The 18726-nt window shown below is 36.7% G+C and overlaps 1 protein-coding gene across 6 annotated transcripts in view; it reads right to left on the minus strand.

Moving 5' to 3' along the window:
• The window catches only part of ATP9B (ATPase phospholipid transporting 9B (putative)), a 157018-nt gene that overhangs the window by 21304 nt on the left and 116988 nt on the right, over positions 1 to 18726 (minus strand). For all 6 annotated transcript variants that reach the window (XM_042868806.1, XM_042868805.1, XM_042868809.1 and 3 more), the window contains exons 13-15: positions 18265 to 18407; positions 9915 to 10027; positions 6356 to 6604 (exon numbers count right to left, since the gene is read on the minus strand). In XM_042868806.1, the coding sequence (XP_042724740.1) occupies positions 6356 to 6604; positions 9915 to 10027; positions 18265 to 18407 (505 nt within the window). The remainder of the gene's footprint in view (positions 1 to 6355; positions 6605 to 9914; positions 10028 to 18264; positions 18408 to 18726) is intronic.

An 18726-nucleotide genomic window follows, 5' to 3' on the forward strand; every position in this document is an offset into this window, starting at 1 on the left:
AACCTAAAACAAATACTAATCAACAATTTTAAACAAGAAAACACTTCAGAAAACATGAGACCCAAGAGGTCACTAAAACTTTGGCAACTTTAGTTTCATCATAAGCCAATTCCAGATGATCATTTTTTAACCGATTCAAATGAAGTCATACCTTTATTTTCAACTTAGAGGACGAAAGAGAGAAATACCTCCCTAACAGATGACAAAGAACTTCTCTCTCAAGCGGTGTTGAATAGCTTTATGCCATTCAATCAACAGGTGCAAGAGTGCCCCTTATTCAGCTCAGCTCCAAGACCCTCTTTGAATTCTCCTCACCTTTCCCCAAGAGGGTGAACGGCTTGCACCTCAGAAGACTTTCATTCCCACTCAGGTTAACATCTGCCCCATCTTCCTCTGGATTAGTAGGAAATACCAGGTATTGCCCAAGTGTCTTACTGCCTTTTGTTTATGGCAATTGCAGTTGAGTCCTTTTGCTCTGTGTGAAAGATAACCACTTCTTGTTACTTGTCATCTTGGGACGCTGATGGCAGGAAGAAGTCCCAGGTGATGTATAACTGATACAGTCACTCAGATAAGGAAACGTTACTAAATCCTGAAGGCCTTTACTTAATAGTTCCATCCTAAAAGGTTGTTACTGCTAGGCCTAAGACCAAAAGACGTCCTAGACTGTTCTTGCTTGCTTTAGGTACTACGTCAGTCAGGACTGGAAGGTGGATGGTTGGACTGGATGATCTTGTCCAACCTTGGTGATTCTGTGATACCTGAGTACGCCTTTCTTCATAGGAACAAGCTTACTATTAAAGGTTGTGGTAAAGGAACAATAAGAAGGCTTCACAGAGATTCCCCCTGGCTTTCACTTGGCTACATCCAGTGCTGCAAAAGTCATTTTGCAGCAATGTTGCAACTGTGTTCATACTTGGCTGTCTATTCTGCTGTGGATTTTGGACCTAGCTCATAGCTCTTCTCACAACTATCAGACTGTGGCTGATGCTGGCTATTGCTTTGGGAGCTGGTCCTGACTTTATGATGGTTTCCTAGCTTGAATTCAGATAGGTCTTACCACCATGGACACGCAGAGCAATGCAGACACTCAGCTGTCTCTGCCATCATGTGCTTGCTCTGCTCACTGTGCTTGGATATTGTGGGACTGCAAAACTCAGCACTGAGGACCCTGGCAGTGCTGTCAGTTTTTGGCTTCCCTTTTCTTGCAGAGAAGCTCACCGCTGCTGCACTCTAGCAGAAATACTAACAAAACTCAGTATTTACAGAGTTTTGCTGAGGCAATTTATGATCAACAAGTTGCCACCTCCAATATGCAATATTCACTTTTAATGTAATATGTTTTAGTGAAAGATCCACCACCTTGCAGCCAGTGTTAGTTGTTTATCTCCACCTCATTCAGCAGTTTCAGAGTCCCCCTGATTTGTACCAACATTGCTTTTGTGGAGCCATGGTATGAACCTGACCACTTAGGTGAAAAATGTGAATAAAACCTTTAAAGACTTTGACATAAGTGAGCAAGCAGTTTGTAGGATGAGTGAAGAACTGTGGGTGGAAATTTAAGTTGGTTTCATTGCTTAAAAGAATTCTCATGTAGGCAGCCTTCCTTACAGAGTAAATTAAGGGCACGTTCATTTTAGACAATAGGATCTGCTTTCAGAATCAGTCTGCCACATAAGGGATACACAGGCAATATAATAACAATAACGTAGCAATTAAAGTTAAGACTATTGGTATGATAACACAGAAGTAGCTGGGAGCTTTGTTTCTCCACCACTTGAACGATCCCAACAGTTGCTTTCAGGGTTGCTCAACAATATGTTGCCAATGAGCATTGCTTTGTTTGTATTTATGAACAATGATTTGGTAGTAAAAATTCACAGTCTTTTCATCAAGAGAGTTCAAAATTAAAATAAAATTATTAACTTAAAATACAGCTTGATCATGTGAAAAAAACTGCGGATCGATATTCAAGACAAGCTATGGAGTAGTTATTCTTTGTAGGTCTCGAAGGTCAGGAAAGTGATGGTTTTATGCTACTGAGTGATTTGCTTTTCACAATACATTGACAAAACAACACAATTAGTCTTGCTTCAATAAGCACACACAATAAAATGAATTAAACAGTACAACATGTCTCATACATTACAGCTTCAATTTTGTAAACACAAAAGCTGCTTCACTAAGGGCGTATCATTTCCCTGTCTGTTTTTAAATGATTGCCTACGTATCATTGTAATTAATTTTAGAAGCTTTCTTGACTTTGGACAGAAATGTTGGAACTAAATAACTGACCACACTTGAAGGTAGTATTTAAATATTCAAAACGCTGGATTGAAAATGCTTGAAAATATATTGGTGCAGGACGAACTATAACCAATAAATAGCTGGTTTATGAGAGCAAGCAGTCATTAAAAATTGTGGCTGATCAATCTTTTCTGACCAAAGGGGAGCAAAGGTCTTCAAAGGCTCCTGTTCATAGCATGCCCCTGAATTGCTTTGGTCTGTGACCTTCGAACTCCACTGCTTTACCTACTTGGATTATATCCTTTTATGATTGTTCATTACATTAGGGTAGCTGGTCTTCTACAGATGAGCTGAACCCACATCTAGGATTGTTGAGTAAGTTCTTTTTTTTATTTTTATTTTTTTTTAGCAAGTTCTAAGTGAATATTTATTGTTTGCTAGGCTACAGCTGTAGAGGACAAATGACAGACAAATGAAAGTTTCCACTCTTTCAGAGAAAATGAAATATTGATCACTTATCATAAGAAACAAAGAGCCTGGCATAAGTAGGGTTCACATTATGAATACAAAATCAGTTACTTATCTCAGGTTGCTCTAGCAAAAGAGAAATACATCTTTTATGATGAATGTACCTACTTCTAAATGTGCATACTTTCCTTCAGTTATCTTTTATCTCTATATGGATGCAAACATACGTAGATGCAAAGAATTTCAAATGAATTCAAGATGTTTCATTAACTATATTATGTGTCTATACAATGCTGAAGTGCTTCTTATACTTTTCTACATGGAAGAATAGTTTATACTTACACATTATTCTCTGGTCTTTATATGCTACCATGATAACATGCAATATTATATAAACAAGAGACAATTGTGCAGATAACATCTTTCAAAAGACTGCAATCAAGCCAGTTCCATTAACAAAAAATTGGAGAACAGAGTTGTAACGTTGAGGAAGTACAATGCATAAAACTGGTTAAGTCTATTAAATGATAATGTTGCTTATTAACCAAATATGTTGTGATAGGTCAGTGATGAGGTTAAACAGAAAACATCAATTGAACCATTTCCCTAAATAAAGCTCCAGGGTGCAATATTCAAAGCACTTTATTCAATAAAAAATGCTTTTAAAATGGTACTTTGGTGATTGGGAAACATTGGCATCATCCGTCAACCTAACTGCAGTAAAGTTCAATAAGCTAAATAATGAACCATTTGCATTATTTTCCTTAGGCTCCAGTGATTTGCAAACACTGCGTCAATAGAACTCTTTAAAAAATTATGATAAAGACCTGCTAGTCTTTCAACTCTTAGTCTTTCTGCTGTCAGGATGCAATTTTTATGCTATTTAAATGCTTTTTGTAGCTTCATTGTTTAATATGACTCCACTTACTATCAATTTCTAATTGTATTAAACTACAGTTGTTCAATATAATTTTAGCAGTTTCTAACATTACATTAGAAAAACACAGGAAATGTAATACTGTCAGTTCTAAACCATGTTCCCAATTTATCATTTAAATTGCATGTAGCTTGAATTTGTGAGTTGAGATGATAAAAAATCATTGTTGAAAATACCTGTGCATTCTCTTAAAACACAAATGGTTTCTTTGTTGGTGTCTTTCTTCCCCGCTTTGCTTTTTACCCTGATTTCTCTATCTGTCATCTAAACACTCTATCAAATTTTCTTTCCTTTTCTTTTTCCAAGGTCAAATTCTCTACTGTCTTCCTAGGGCAGCACCTGCATAATTTTCCAGTCTTGCAGATGTTTTCTTTAGCAAACGTAGGAGGAGAATTGATATTTGAGGTAATATTTTCAGATACCAAACAACTGAATGAATACACAGAAGCACAGATGTAGAGAAAAGCAAGTGCGTGAAAAAACCTAAATCTCTCTCAATTGCACATCTCTTCATCTGCTTTAGGAATATATCACTGGCTATTAAAGCAGTTTATTTACTCTTTAGCTGTCATCACATCCTGCATTATATTTACCTTGCAAGCTCATTACACTAACGCATTTAGCAACTATGATTACGTAAGTACACATATGAAAATTTGTACATGGTCACAAATATAAGGAAAACATCACACAACTACAGCAACAGATTATATTGTCAATACACCTCTGGAGTGAACAAATGCTCTTGCAACATTCCCAAGTCAAAATGCGGATCAACTGGTATAATACAGCACCACAGTTGGCATCGTGGAGTTTAGATTTGAGCCAGAGAGCAGTGTCTCAGGTCCCACCTCCAGTTTATCTTTAAAGTGGATGCCCTAACTGCCACTTTTGAGATCACTGAGAACCAGTCCCTTCTCTATAATTTGTAATTCCATGACACTGAGCTGTGTTTGTAGCATCTGACATACATGCAATTCCAGCTTGTTCTGCATAAAGACAGACTTCATCTTACGGCTTGCATTACTGAAAGTGCTCATTATAAACTTGTGACTTTTATCAAGTAGTTTGCATTTTGAATGGATAATATCTTGATACTATTATGTATGGTGATATGGTTGATAAGCTAGCCATGCAAACAAGTTGTACACCAAGAGGAAGAGCCCAAGATGACATTTATGGAAGAAATACTACCTTGTACTACATCAACTTGTAAAGTCAGAAGAACACACAAGCTTTCATGTACACACCAGCTTCTTCACATCTTACAAAAAACTTGTTTGGATTATGAATAAGTTACTATGACTACATCACTAACAGTATATTCAACCACCAGGCACAGCTAGAATTTCTTTAGAACAATGCCACTTCAATCTGTACACTCTCAGAGGCAAAGTGAACTCTGAGTACTCTACTTCCAAGGGTACACACATTTTTTGTGAGTGGACTATAATAATTTTTATGCTTACGTTGCAGTATCTTGAAACTCGAGCTTTGCTGCTCTCTCATAACATCTTTAGGGATTAAGTCTAAGGCAACCACCATTTCTGATTCTGAAACAGGACTTTTCAGGACAGTAACTTCGACTGAATTAAAGCAGTGGGATGTTGAAAACTTGGATTTCAATGGAGGTACAATGCATGTTTTACTGAAAGAGGGTTTTAAATTTGTTTTAAACATCATGAAATTTTGACTGAACCCAGAAAATTATGCAGCTGCTTAGGGTGAAGCTCAAGAAGTTTTCAACAAGGATATTTGAGGTTCAGGCTTTCTTCCAGTTGTGAACATTTATAATTAACTAATTGGTAGTGTCACAAGCTAATGTACTTGGTTGTCCATCATTTAAAGCTGATTTTCATATTCCCCCTTGTATATTTGTGCTATAATCTATGCATGGATTAATGTTTTGAGAATAAACCTAATAACTTTAATTACAATGCAGTATTGATTGCTCTTAAATCACTGATTTCAGAGAAGCCTTAGTCAAATAACTGAAAAAACCTTAATGCAACTCTAGATCTACCCTACAACAAGAAAAGAAATAAAACCAGACCACTGTTAGGTTCAAAGAAACACTTCACCCAAAACACTTGTATAAGAGCTGTTCTGAAAGTAATGCCTCCTGTTTTATTATATTGTCCCATGATGTCAGAGGCAGACACTGGTGGTATGACAGTAGAGGCTGAACCTTCACGTTAGTACTCTGTTACATTCTGTTGCCACGCCACAAATGGAAGCAGAGGGTCTGACAAAATAGCATCTGTCATGGAAATGCGTATGAAGAAAAGATGTGCCATTTAATTCTTCCACGTGGGAAAAACTGCATCCAAGGGTTCATTCATCAATGCTTGCTGAGCTTTCATGGAGACCAAACAGTGGATGTTGGTGAGGCAGTGGGTAGCGTGCTTCAGGAGTGGTGACAGCAACATGAAAGACAAACTACGTTCTGGATGGCCACGCACAGCTGTCACCACAGAATGCAGAGTGTCTTGATCAGCTCATCTGCATGAATCGGCTAGTGGTGGTGGCTATGTTGAAAAACAGTGTTTTGCAGTTGAAAATTTCCCCTATCGCTGTAGTTTCCACAGAAAGAAATAGGAGGCATTATTTTCAGAGCAAGCTGCATATCTCACAGTTCCATTCTCTTTAACTTAGTTAACCCTCTTGAGGGGGAGAAGCTTATTTTTGCTCTTGCATACTAACCTCATCAGGGCTGGAAGCCTGGTAAGCTCGATTTTCATCACTGAAGTCCTGATCCACCTCTGCATATTCTGTTTCCCCAGACACACCGGCACGAGATTCATACACGGGGGTGACGTTGTGGCACAGAGCAATGGCCTTCACTGCTTCGTGTATGCGGCTGCTGACGCTCTTGCGGACTTTGGGTGCAGAAGACTGAGGTTTCCTGGACGGTGTTGAACTTGTACTGTTTCCACTGTTCTGAGAGTGAACCTTTAAGACCCAACACAACGAACAGTAAAACAGAGTTCAAAAATTGGAACAGAAAATAAATACCGATATATACTTGTTTTCTCCTTTTTTACAAAGGGTGAGAAACTGTCAGGAAGCAGCCATTTATTTCATAAAACTCATTCTTTTCTTGACATATAAAAACCCTCATCTGCTTTCTCTAGAACTAATAAGTGACTGGAAGTTCATCATCTCACCTTTACATATAAATTTCAGTAACAGAGGTTTCAAGCAGCAGATAACAGAGAAATATGAAGTTAGAACAAGTACCCAATGGAAAAGGTGAATAGACTGACATGGACTTCACATCCCATGCATTATTTTTAAAGAAGTACTAAAGTCAGCAACCAACTAATGAGTTTAGAAATACCAGAACGAAAGGTTCTGCAAGGGAGGAATTTTTTAAAATTTATTTATTTTTCCTTCTTTATCTTGTCACCTATGTACATCCTGAGATTGGAAACCCAAATCCCACAACCTAACATCGAAAAAATCCTCCTTCTTTAAATCTTCAATGAAATCTTCGGTATTTTAAAGAGCCCTACATTACTATGGAACAACAGACCAAAAGCAAGTATCATTAAGTATAACAATTTGGACTACTTAAAAAATGTTGCTGATTTAATTCAGGATCTATTTAATTTCTACGCTACTTGTAAGCCAATGCAGTTAGTAGAGTAGCTGCTTCTGCTGCAGGTTGGAATTTTTTTGTTGTTCTTAGCAGAGTGTAATCATTTAATAAAAAGATGTTGCTAAACAATAGTCTGACAAATACCTAAGGATATTATTGCTGGAAAGCTGCCAAACTAGCACCACTTTAAACTGTCCTTCAGAAATGGTGCAGCCCGTGACTGTTTGTCTTTTAAGATAGTATTGTATGATTCACTGAAAGTAACTGGCTTTGTTTCTGAAATCAGCATATGAAATATATCTATCTGTAATAGTGGAAAAGTCTTCTGTTCACTCTGGGGTAACTCAGAAAACCTCTTCAGAAACCATGTGGTTTTTTCCTCCTGACTGCTGTCTGCTGAACCGTGAACATTCTGCCCATCAAATTACAGTGCTGTCTAATAAAGGGTTTAACTTTCTGCTCATCTGGCACTGCTTTTCAGCTACTGCTTTAAACCTCTGCATTTGCATTCTGCTAACGCTGATGCCATTACAGCCTCAAATAAATTAAGCTGATTTACTCCTTCTGAATTATGTTATGTTTATTGATGCTTGTATAATTTAATTTCACACAAATTCCATTAAAGATTATGCCCTCTATCACAAAATGCTTCCAGTGGGGAAATATAATCAGGTTATAATAGATTTGTGTGTTACATTAAGATGACAATAGTCTAGTAGGTCCACTGTAATAATAAAACAGAACACAAACAAGGGATAAAATCAATGTCACACAAGAATTGCTGCCTGGCTAACTGGCAGCTTCTATTACCACAGATTAAATAAAAACCTCACCATGGTTTTGAGGTTGAAGCAATTGTTTAATAGTTGCTGGTTTTGTTAAAGAAACTCCTTCATTTTTCTGTTTTAAATAGTTGCTAGCAATGCACGTAATTAAAGCATTATTTAGATGTTGAGTAGTGTTACATAAAGCTGGAAAAATGAAAAGAAAAAGTTCCAAGAAAGTTCTTTTCATCATTCAAAAGCAAACCTAGATTTGGGAAATTCTTGCCAACAATTGCTGAGGGGAAAAAAGCTTCCTTTGCTTTTTGCTTCCTTTAAAAATTCCAATGCCAAATCTGCTACAGTAATTAAATCTTAATTAAGCATGGGTACCACTCATTAAATTTTACAACGAACTAGTAAAACCTTTAAGCAAATAGGAATTGCAAAAAAAAAAAAGCAATTCTTTTTGGATGGAATATTTAACATTAAAAACTGAGAAGAGTGTTAATGAATATGCATCCTCTAGAAGACGACTGGCACTCTGTCTTCAGACTCAGTCCTATGTGTGCGTGCTGAAGCTTATCAGTTGATAAGATTGATACAGTGAATACTCAAACAATCTACCGTAAGAAAATGATGGTCAGATGATTTTTATAATCACTGTTAGGTAGTGATTACTTTCAGTAGCCCATCCTGAACAAAATCTGGGTTACCCATCTTTGTATCTCAGATTCAGGCTTATTGCTGCCTCTCAGTGACTATTTATGGCTGTATAAGAATTAAGCTGAAATGAACTCCTTTTTCTTGGATAAATCTAAGAACTGGATCTCTTGGTTTGTTTAGATGGGAAGTAGAGAAATTCAAGTTACTGAAGACTAAAACCAAATATTCATTGTTTTGTCTTTGCTTTCCTTTCTGCTTCTTTTTCCCAAAAGCCACACAGTACTGAGACCAGATTGGTGTCAAACTTTCAAAAAACACTAAAAACAAGCAAACAACAACAAAAAAAACCCCACAAACAAATGAGAAGGAAACTATAACTCAAAAACACCACACAATAAAGATTTTAACTAGCTGTTCATTCTCCAGTACTTTAACACGACAAAGTGAGCACACAGATAAGGAGGTCAGTCTACAAACTTAATTGGGTCAGTCAGTCATGTCGTTTATCCTGGAATCAAGTCCTTAGAAAGGTTTGCAGAAGGCCAGATACATGTACATGGGAGATGCAAGTGATATTGGCAGAATTCAAACATCCTCCTCCATCCCACAGCTCACCCACAAATAGACTAGGAGTCTCAAATCTCTTCCCAGACCAGATTCCTTCATATACTGAAGGAACACCACTGAACACTTGCATCTCAACAAGTAGAGAGTTCTCAATTTTCTCTCTCATTTTACACTGTTTTCAATCTTATCTTTAAACAAATGTTTTTAAAACATTCAAAATATGCTTTTAGGAAAAATGTTTTATGTTGATGTCTATTTTTTACTTTTTTTGTTATGCAAATTAATGTGGTTTTCACTGTCAATTCCTGATGAATATATCTTCAAAGATGTAATTACTGTTTGCTGTGTTCTGGGTATTTACTCGTAATTTGCAGTCTCAATAATGAACAGCTTATTCTGAGATGATTTGGCAGAAGACAAAGTACACTGCACAGCCGAGTTAACACAGAGTCCTTCCACTGAGGACTAGAAAAGTAAAGTCCTCTATGCTGGGAGGAACTTCAGAATCAAGAGAGAACAACATACATCTTCCCCTTTCATCATATCTGTTAAGAGATAGCTACAAATGGAAGAGCATCCCTAGCATCTCAAATTTCTTGACATGATCAGTGCTTCGATGCTGTACAAAAATCTCAATATTAAATCTAAGAAATTATAAATGAGATACCTGTGAGTAGGAGTTTATAATATGACTCTGAATTTCATCCATTGTATCTGTTCCATAGGACACGGTGCCAAGGTGGAGGCGCTTAAATATCATTTCATTCTGTGTGAGTGTTCCTGTAATAAAGAAGAAGCGGTTTACAAAGCAGCAAAAAAAGATACCTACAAGGCTAGAAGAAAAAAACAAACTTTTTTTTTTTAAAGAGCAAATCGTGAGTTAGCATCAGTTTCACTAATAAAAATGTCTGTGAAGAAAGATCAGTGTTAGTCGTATGAAACTGAAGAAATCCCTGGTTCAGTCTTCAAGCTGATTCTGCCAACAGAACTAAACATAGAAACAGATGAAAATATTTTCCCCAGTAAAAACAGAGAAAATGCAGTGCATGAATAGTGACTCTCAAGCACCAATGCAATTTTATACCATCAGAAATACTAAAGGGAAAAAAAACTAAAAGACGTACAAAAATCCAGCACCTTACGTACAAAATCAGATATGATGGCAAACAGGCATGCTCAGTGTTATCCAGAGCAAGTCATTAAAAACTAACACCACTTCCAAATTTGACTTATTTGCTTCCAAGCAGAACAGGCCAGAATGGATGAAATCAGTGTTTTCAGAACTCAATCCCCATTTGTGAGAAAGTACACAAGTCACAGCTTGGCACTTTGCATCTACCTCAGCCAACACATCACACTGCTGCACTTGGAAAAGCTCTAACCGAGGACTGGAGGTTCAGACTTCCTTGATGAAGCCCGTGAGGCAAAAAGGTCACTGTTGTCTGGCTTCCCATGGGATGCTTAAGGAAGATAATTCTGATAATGATCCTTCTTAAAAATTTGGTCTATCGGTACTCAAAGAAAGTGAAATTAATTAGCACAAAGCTTTGGGTTCTCCAAAAAAATAAAGATGACTACATCCTAACGATAAAAACAAACATACACATGATGCTAGAGTGCCATACTTGAAGCTTCTACAATATTTTTAACAGAGAGCATATGACAGTTACCTACAAATAAGAACTGCAGACTTGTCTTCATCACAGTTTGCCTAAAGACATAAGACACAGGAATAGAAAAGGCAAAAAGCACAATTTATGCTATAATTACTATATGGAAAAAAAAACAAATAAACAGTTTGGTCAGTTAGCATCCAGTTTATGCATCTAACAGGGCTAGAATCATTAGTGATATTCAGAGATTCAACGAGGCTGTAAAAGTCGTGTCTTTTTCAGCTACACTTGATCTGTCTGCCACTCCTGCTTTCTGGTAATACCTGTGTGGGTACCTTCATCCCATTTTTGCATCAACAGGCTGCAGTATCAGAACACGTCTTACCGTATTACAATACTAGCATGAGGTTATCATTCCAAATACATTCCCTTTTCCGCCCTTATCATCAAGAACTGATACTTCACATTCACTTTTCCTTACACGTTGTTCAGAATTTTTTACTATTGTCATGTCATTTGAATTCTGAAAAATGTTTAAAATAAGGTTTATCTGAAACGCACGCCTTCTACACAAAACATGTAGCACCATAAAAATGCACTTGATAAGTAGAATATTCCCAGGTCTGGAAAGCAGCCCACGAAGACAAGGTTCTTCATCTCCAGAATTAGCAAGTCAGAAGCTTTAGGTTACTTCTGTACAAGGGATAAGACTATTTTGCATTTATAGTAATCATGCAAAACCATGAGGAATTACTTTTTTGCTTTCACAAGTTCTATTTTTACTCAAAGAACTTCTGTTACTTTTGATGATATTTGTGATGTAACTGTGGACTAAAAAAAATAGAACAAAATAAAACAGTCTGCAGTTTGACGTGGACGTTTCCCCTTGCAAACATGAGGAACTAAAATCTCAATTTAGGACAAAAAAAATCCATAACCAAAACAAAAAGCCCAAATATTCACTTTGTTCAATAACGTTATTTGGAAATTTCTTGCAATAAAATTTGCATAACATTTGTTACTTTCCAGGAAGGCTAAGATATTCTCACTGCCCTTAGCTTTGCCAAGCCTTTGAATTAAAATAAACGCTCCCCAGGGGCCGTGAAACTAAATGCCACTCAAAAGCTGAGACAGCAGCCAAACCTGTTTCCCACTCGTTCTGTAACTGCTGCTCGGGAAAACTGAGAGGAAACAAAATTGGCCCTATGATTATTATATGGAGAGATCATTTCTTCTGACATCACTAGATCAGTTCAACTCCAAATCACGCCTAGGGAGAGAACCGTAGATAGATGGAAGAATTTGTGTAATTCCCTCCCACCTCAGCAAGCAGAGGAGAAAAGCTTTTGAGCTGAAAAGCAGGGATTTTTCTATCTTAAAAGAACTGCGAACCAATGGTGGAGGTTCAGGAAAAATAGATGAGAGTCAACAGCACATAAAGACATAAGCTTAAACACTAGCAACCCTGATTTAAGTTTTGAATCTTATACATTACTTAAGGTCGGCATCCTTCCATTTTAGCAGCTACAGTGACAGGAAACATCTATGGCAGACAAAAGCAAGCTGCAAAAATATCCATACCTGCTATTCACAATTCTAACCAGCAGAATAAAAACCACAGAAACAATTACTTTTTGCTCATGGATTTTCAAGACTAGCCTTAGGCTTTCAGCAATAGCCACAACAGATCTGAGGCTTTGTTAGACAAACGTAGGTAGCAGCACCTCTGAATGCATAAATCCCCCAGATTAAAAATAAAAATATTCCACTAATCAAAATGGAAGTCTAAAGTCTTCCTGTGCATGAAAATTAAGGCTTCGTTTCTACTTCATTCTCCTAATGAACAGAACACCAGAAAGGACAAAAATATTCCCACTTACACAAACAAAATATTTCGTAATGCCAATCAGACGTTACTACTTCAGAAGCTCTTAAATTTTAGTCTTCTGGAACGAAACTAATAAGCCGTTCCTTGACAAAACAACACAACTTCTACTTTATCCACTAATATGGAAGCCCTTCAATCATCTAGAAGTAGATTTTCTTATGTAGCCCAACGTAGGAATGAAAAAGGACACCAAAAGAAGCCATCTTTCTAGTCTGCTCAAGGCGATAAAAGCACTTATGAACAATATGAGAGCTTTCCATTTTTAATAATGCTTTTTTATCACCTACTTATTGACACCATGCTTTCAGGATGCTGCTAATACAAAGAGTTATCAGATAAACAAAGCTGTTTTAGAAAAGCTTCCAGAAATTATGCTAGTTATTGTACGACCTACTACTAATACAACAGGTTAGCAAACTTTGCTCTGGAATGCTGTGAGTTATTTCACCAGGAAAATACCCTGACAAAAAGTTAGCATACAATTGCTGAAGAAAAAATTAGCACGTTCTTTAATGAAACCAACAGCATTTATTTATTTATTTATTTATTTATTAGTCTAAAATTGTATCATTAAACACAGAGTAAAGCAGGCAAAGAGGAAATTAATTTCTAAGGAAAAAGTCCTGAAGGCATCATTCCCTGAGTGGCAACAGATGTGATTCACAACAGAGCAGTAGAGTATTTTTTTTTGGAGAAGTAAATGCAGATCTTTCTGAACCTACATTGCTAGATGGTAATTGAGACTAATACCAACAGTCTAAAAAGGACAAAATAAAAGAGCAGGAGGATATGTACAACAGAAGAATTAATAACTTTATCAGAAATTGAGAAAGTGAAGAATCTGCCACAGAATAGGTTCTCTACTTCAACCACTTGCTTAAGCAGATAAAATGTCAGTGTAAATTTGAACACTTCTTTAGAAACTCTAAGATAAATCCAGTTCATGACTTTTAATGAAGAAATTGTTGGCAACAATCCGGAGACAAATATGCCTTCTATAAAACCTGGAAAACATATGGTAAGAATACAGAAAGAAAATGAAAGAACTCATCTTAAAAACATCCGCAGAGTATGTCTGCTCACTCAGCTGCTCCACTTGTGAACAGGCCACAAACACAACAACCATAAAACCTCAAGCCAAACCACAGGATAACCTGCAGTCCACTAAGAATGAGGGCAAGGAGCTGAGGTTTGCTTATCCTGAGCAGATGTAAGAGTACTTGTACCATTGATAAAGTCATAAATAGCAGTAGCTATTTCCTCTCTGCCTTTTGCCTCCTGCCTGTTAAATCACATACAAATTATAGCAATATTTCAGAGAATATATATCCGTGTTCATTGGATACACAATGGATTTTCAGTAAATGATTGTGCAAAAAGTAAAGATTCCTTAGAATGATATGAGTGCATGTCTTGAAGCTTCCTACACTCCACATTTCCTTTAATTCCTCTCTCAGTGGCAGCTTATGTTGAACAGAAAAATAGAAGTATACCTCAAAATATTAATTTTCAGAAATAATTAGTGAAATAATTACTCAAATAGTGCTTTACATCAGGCATATTTAATGAAAATGCCTATAGACACCAACTTCTAACTAGTTTTTTCTCAGAAAATCAAAAGTCCCATTGCTCTGTGCATCTGCTAAAGTATTATATCTGACCAGTATCCCATTTGGTCCAAACACCCACTAAAATGCTAATTACTGAACGCAAATACAAGTCTGTGCACTGGTAAATAACTATGCTTGCAACACTGCACACATTTGTTATAGCTGAATAGAAGCATAGAATGCTTGGGGTTGGAAGGGACCTTTAAGATCATCTAGTTCCAACCCCCCTGCTATAGGCAGGGACACACTAATACCAGCTGAATAGTTGTGAACGGCAGGAGGCTTCCCATCCCAAATCCTAAGCAACAAAAATGTTCAGAAATACTGTCAAATATCTTCTTTTTCTTTTCTTTTCTGTCAGACTTAGAATCTTTTTGTGCACTGGGGAAGATATCATGCCCAGCCACCCTTGGAAACACTGGAAAATAGCCTTCCCTATATCTGCACCCCTCACCACACACACAACCCCATAACATGACTCCTTTCTGTCAAACTTATATGTGATTCAAGTCCAAACAACATGGCATTTTGGGTAATGGATGCTATAATTAAAATGTGAGTCCTAAAAAACCTGTTGTTTTAGTGGGTGTTTTTAGTAATGGCTTTGTTCTACACGAAGATAAAAACTCCCTAACAAAGGAATTAATGTATTGCTTTAATAGGCTGCACCCTGAGTTAAGTTTTAAAATTTATGAGTTCTCTGCAGCATTGTTCTTTAAACAATGGCATTGTCAAACGCAACCAGTGAGAAGATTAAAGTTCTCCCACCAGATTAAGTACAAATTATCTGTCCTCCTGTTTCAGCATCATTTGTTCATTTATCACATAACGTCTAGTATTTCTGGTCAGTGTCAATATGCTCTGCATCCTTGCAGTTAACAGATGTCTTCTCTCGTCGAATGAATTACTTTATGTTTCACGCACTGGTGGCCGCAGATGTGTCACTATAGCAACATCATTAATTTCAGATCTTACCGGAAACATGCACTCCAATCAAACCTAATTATACCACATTGCTTTCTTGTCCCACAATAAGGAAACTATAATGCAATTATTGGGATAGTTCATTTTCTATTCTACTGTGGCAAATGAGAGAGCCACTGTGATGGACGCTTCTTGTCAAAAAGCTTATTGATGAAGCACAAACCCAATTTACAATCATACAAAGGACTACCTTGCAATTATGTTAGTAAGGCAATGCTCCTTAGACTCAACAGCTAATTCTCAATCATTTCCAGTGAAGCTTGGACCACAGTATAAGATTTGTGCAGACTGCTCTCTGTATTTCCTTTCAATATTGAGAAAATTTTCACTTGTTTATATCTAACTGGATGAGTCTTTTAGCCCTTCATAATAGCACCCACATGGATGGACAGATATAAAACTAGCTCCCTCCTCTCTGTTTTGAACAGGCAAGCGTACAGAATCAACTGGAAATTCCAGAGAGAAGGCTCTGAAACCAGCTCTCATGAACAGCGTATAATCATGCAATGGCAATTCTGGATTGACTGCACAGAATCTGTTCATTACGTAGCAGCACGTTTCATGTTTATGATAAAATGCAGAGTAAGACCAAATATATTAGGGAAAGGAAAAGGAAAAAAGCTGATAATATACTCAGGTAAAGTGCACGTCGGTGTCATGTTTGCCTACATTTAAAATGTTTAAAAATTTTAGACAATTAGGACATTTTAGACAATTTAGAGCAATGCTTTGCATCACGGACTCAGGAAGAGCAGAAGTCTGCAAGGCCACAATTAGTTTTCTGAAGTTTGTCAGGTCTATGAGACTCCAGGCTTATTTTCACTTACAGAACAAAAGTGACTGCAAGTGGCACCATGCAGCCTGAAAAAAGCAAAAAACCGTCCGTAGAAAACTGGGCTGTTTCTCTTTCTATAAAGACGTCTACAAAATGTTTCCTTTCAAGATTTCATAAATGTAACAGAAACGTAACAGTATTTTTGCTTTAAATAATTCAGTTCCACTGAATTTTATGTTAATGGAAAATCCTTTCTTTTTTTTTTGTATGGGAGAGTAGTTATATTTTTAATTACTGTTGTATTAGGTTAAGTTTATCAGATAAAGCTGCTGCACCTCTTTTTTAAACTAGTTAGTAGGTATGTACAAAGCCTTGAGGAAAAGAACACAGTTTAGTGATCCTTGAGCTTCAGAATATAAATTGATTACCAGACAGGGTGAGAATATAACTCCTTCATTTCTATGGTATGACTTCAGAACTCTAGAGTTGACTGAACAGTTAGTTTCTTAAGATTGTCAATGCAACCTAAGTGTAAGCAGACAACTCATACAGATCATACACATGATCAGACACTCATACATGAATCATAGCTCTAGATTGAAGTGGAAACTGCATTCTGTATCAGAAAAGCTGACCCTTGTTTTTGCTCAGAGAGTAGAATTCATTCACCCAAAGCACCATGTACTGCATTGTTTTGAGGCTTCATCACATTTTTTTTTGCCTTTTCCCAAATATATGCTGTAAATTACATATTTCCAGACTATGATGAGACAGTGCTCCTAAAGTTACATAAATTATCACAATAAAGGGTGCAATTAAAATCAACAAGCAGTTTCAAACAGCACAGAAATCATTAGCTAATTGAAATAAAACTTGCTAAAAGAATTGTTCACTTGCTTTGAAGAATTACCACATTGTAATTGAGAATACTTTTCTATATGTTAAGAAAGATGGCAATTGTCTTTCTCTTTTAACAAATGGAAGAACAGCATTCAGCAGCATACAACGTTACGTAGCTATCCATAGAAAAAGAGGAAAATGTATTTGCAAGGATGCCTATATATGCCTATATACACGTTTCATTTCAAAATATGCACTAGAGGATCCACTCAGCAAGAGAGGGAATGTGGACTCATTTCAAGCAGAACGACTTAAAATGGGTATTATGCTTTCTGTACAACAGAAGGCAAACCTCTCCAGAAACTTTCTCACAATGAAGAAGTAGATTTTATTTGAAACTGCAAAAACATTCCTTCAGCTGTTTGAGAAACAACTCTCTCCTTCCAAAGGTAGCTCAACTCAGCTTCTTTAATGAAGAATACAGCTATCTGAACTGATTTGCTGAAGCTCAGTTAAAAAGAACAAAAAAATCCCCCAAAAACAAACAAGCAAAAAGCAAAACAACAGTGTAGAAAAAATAATGCATTTGCTAAAGGTCTTTCTATTTATTATGATATTTTCTAAAATAAACTTTAGGAATCTCTCAGTATTTCCAAGGTTTAAGAGCATGGTAAGACTGTAACAAATTCCAGTTACAGCAGTATAGAATGCAGAACAAACTTACCTCTGATCCCAGTAGGGACTGGGGTTTTCAGTACACTAGGTCAGGTGTAGTAATACACTATGGTTAAGAAGATGAAATCATACAAATTGGCCTTTGTAAAGCATGCAGCATCTAATTTCATGGGAATAACTAGTGTAATTTGAGATGATGATTTTATTAAACGAATTTTGGAAATGAGTTGCCCTGTTGGAAGCCATTATTAACTGCAGCTATCATACAGTACTGCAATAGCAATAAGAAGCAGAATAAAGGAGCATCCTATGTGCTAATTCAGTCTTTTCAAAGTAGGAGACCTGTTAATTTATGTTACTCTTAATAATGCCTTCAAACATCCTGTTAATGCCAGAGTTTTCCCACCAGAATAAAACAGGGAAGTACCAAATACAGACTTTCATGGGTAAGTAGCAGCCTAACTAAGCTAATGGGCACTGGTACAACAAAACCCTCCAGCACATGCTTAACATTTTACTGAAAAAATAAAAATCAGCACTCTAAATCTACTCTTACGTTAACATTTCAGATAAGAATAAAGCTTAGAAATTCTATAAAAGCCATCATATTTCAGAATTGCAACTTGATATACCTGTTTTATCCGTTAGCAAATAAACCAATCGTCCCAGCTCTTCTGGTATGGTGCTAGTTCGAACAACTGTTCCAGGAATGTTGTCATCTTTCATAATCATCCATCCATAGGCTGCCTTACCCATGTCCAAGTTCACACGTAAACTGCAAAGGAAATGTATACCATAATCAGTGTGAATATTAGGCAAAGTGTAATTTAAAACCATAACAACAATACTGAAAACTGCTTTTAGAGTTCTCGATGAAAAGGTCTTAAAAGTACAAGCAGCAAACATTTTGGAACATCACTGTTATCTGTTTGTAGGATACACAGCACGTTAGAAACTCATGTTGCATTTCAGACTTCTAGAAAATACTGCAATGCAAAACAAGTTGGTAACATGCCTTCTACATGAGACAGCATCAACTCTTTTTGGAGGTTGTTGTGCCTACACTACTACAGTTACACACGAGAGTGTTACAC

This window comes from Lagopus leucura, unplaced genomic scaffold (genome assembly GCF_019238085.1).
Source record: "Lagopus leucura isolate 7727_CA_CO unplaced genomic scaffold, USGS_WTPT01 Super-Scaffold_100002, whole genome shotgun sequence".
Classification (NCBI taxonomy): domain Eukaryota; kingdom Metazoa; phylum Chordata; class Aves; order Galliformes; family Phasianidae; genus Lagopus; species Lagopus leucura.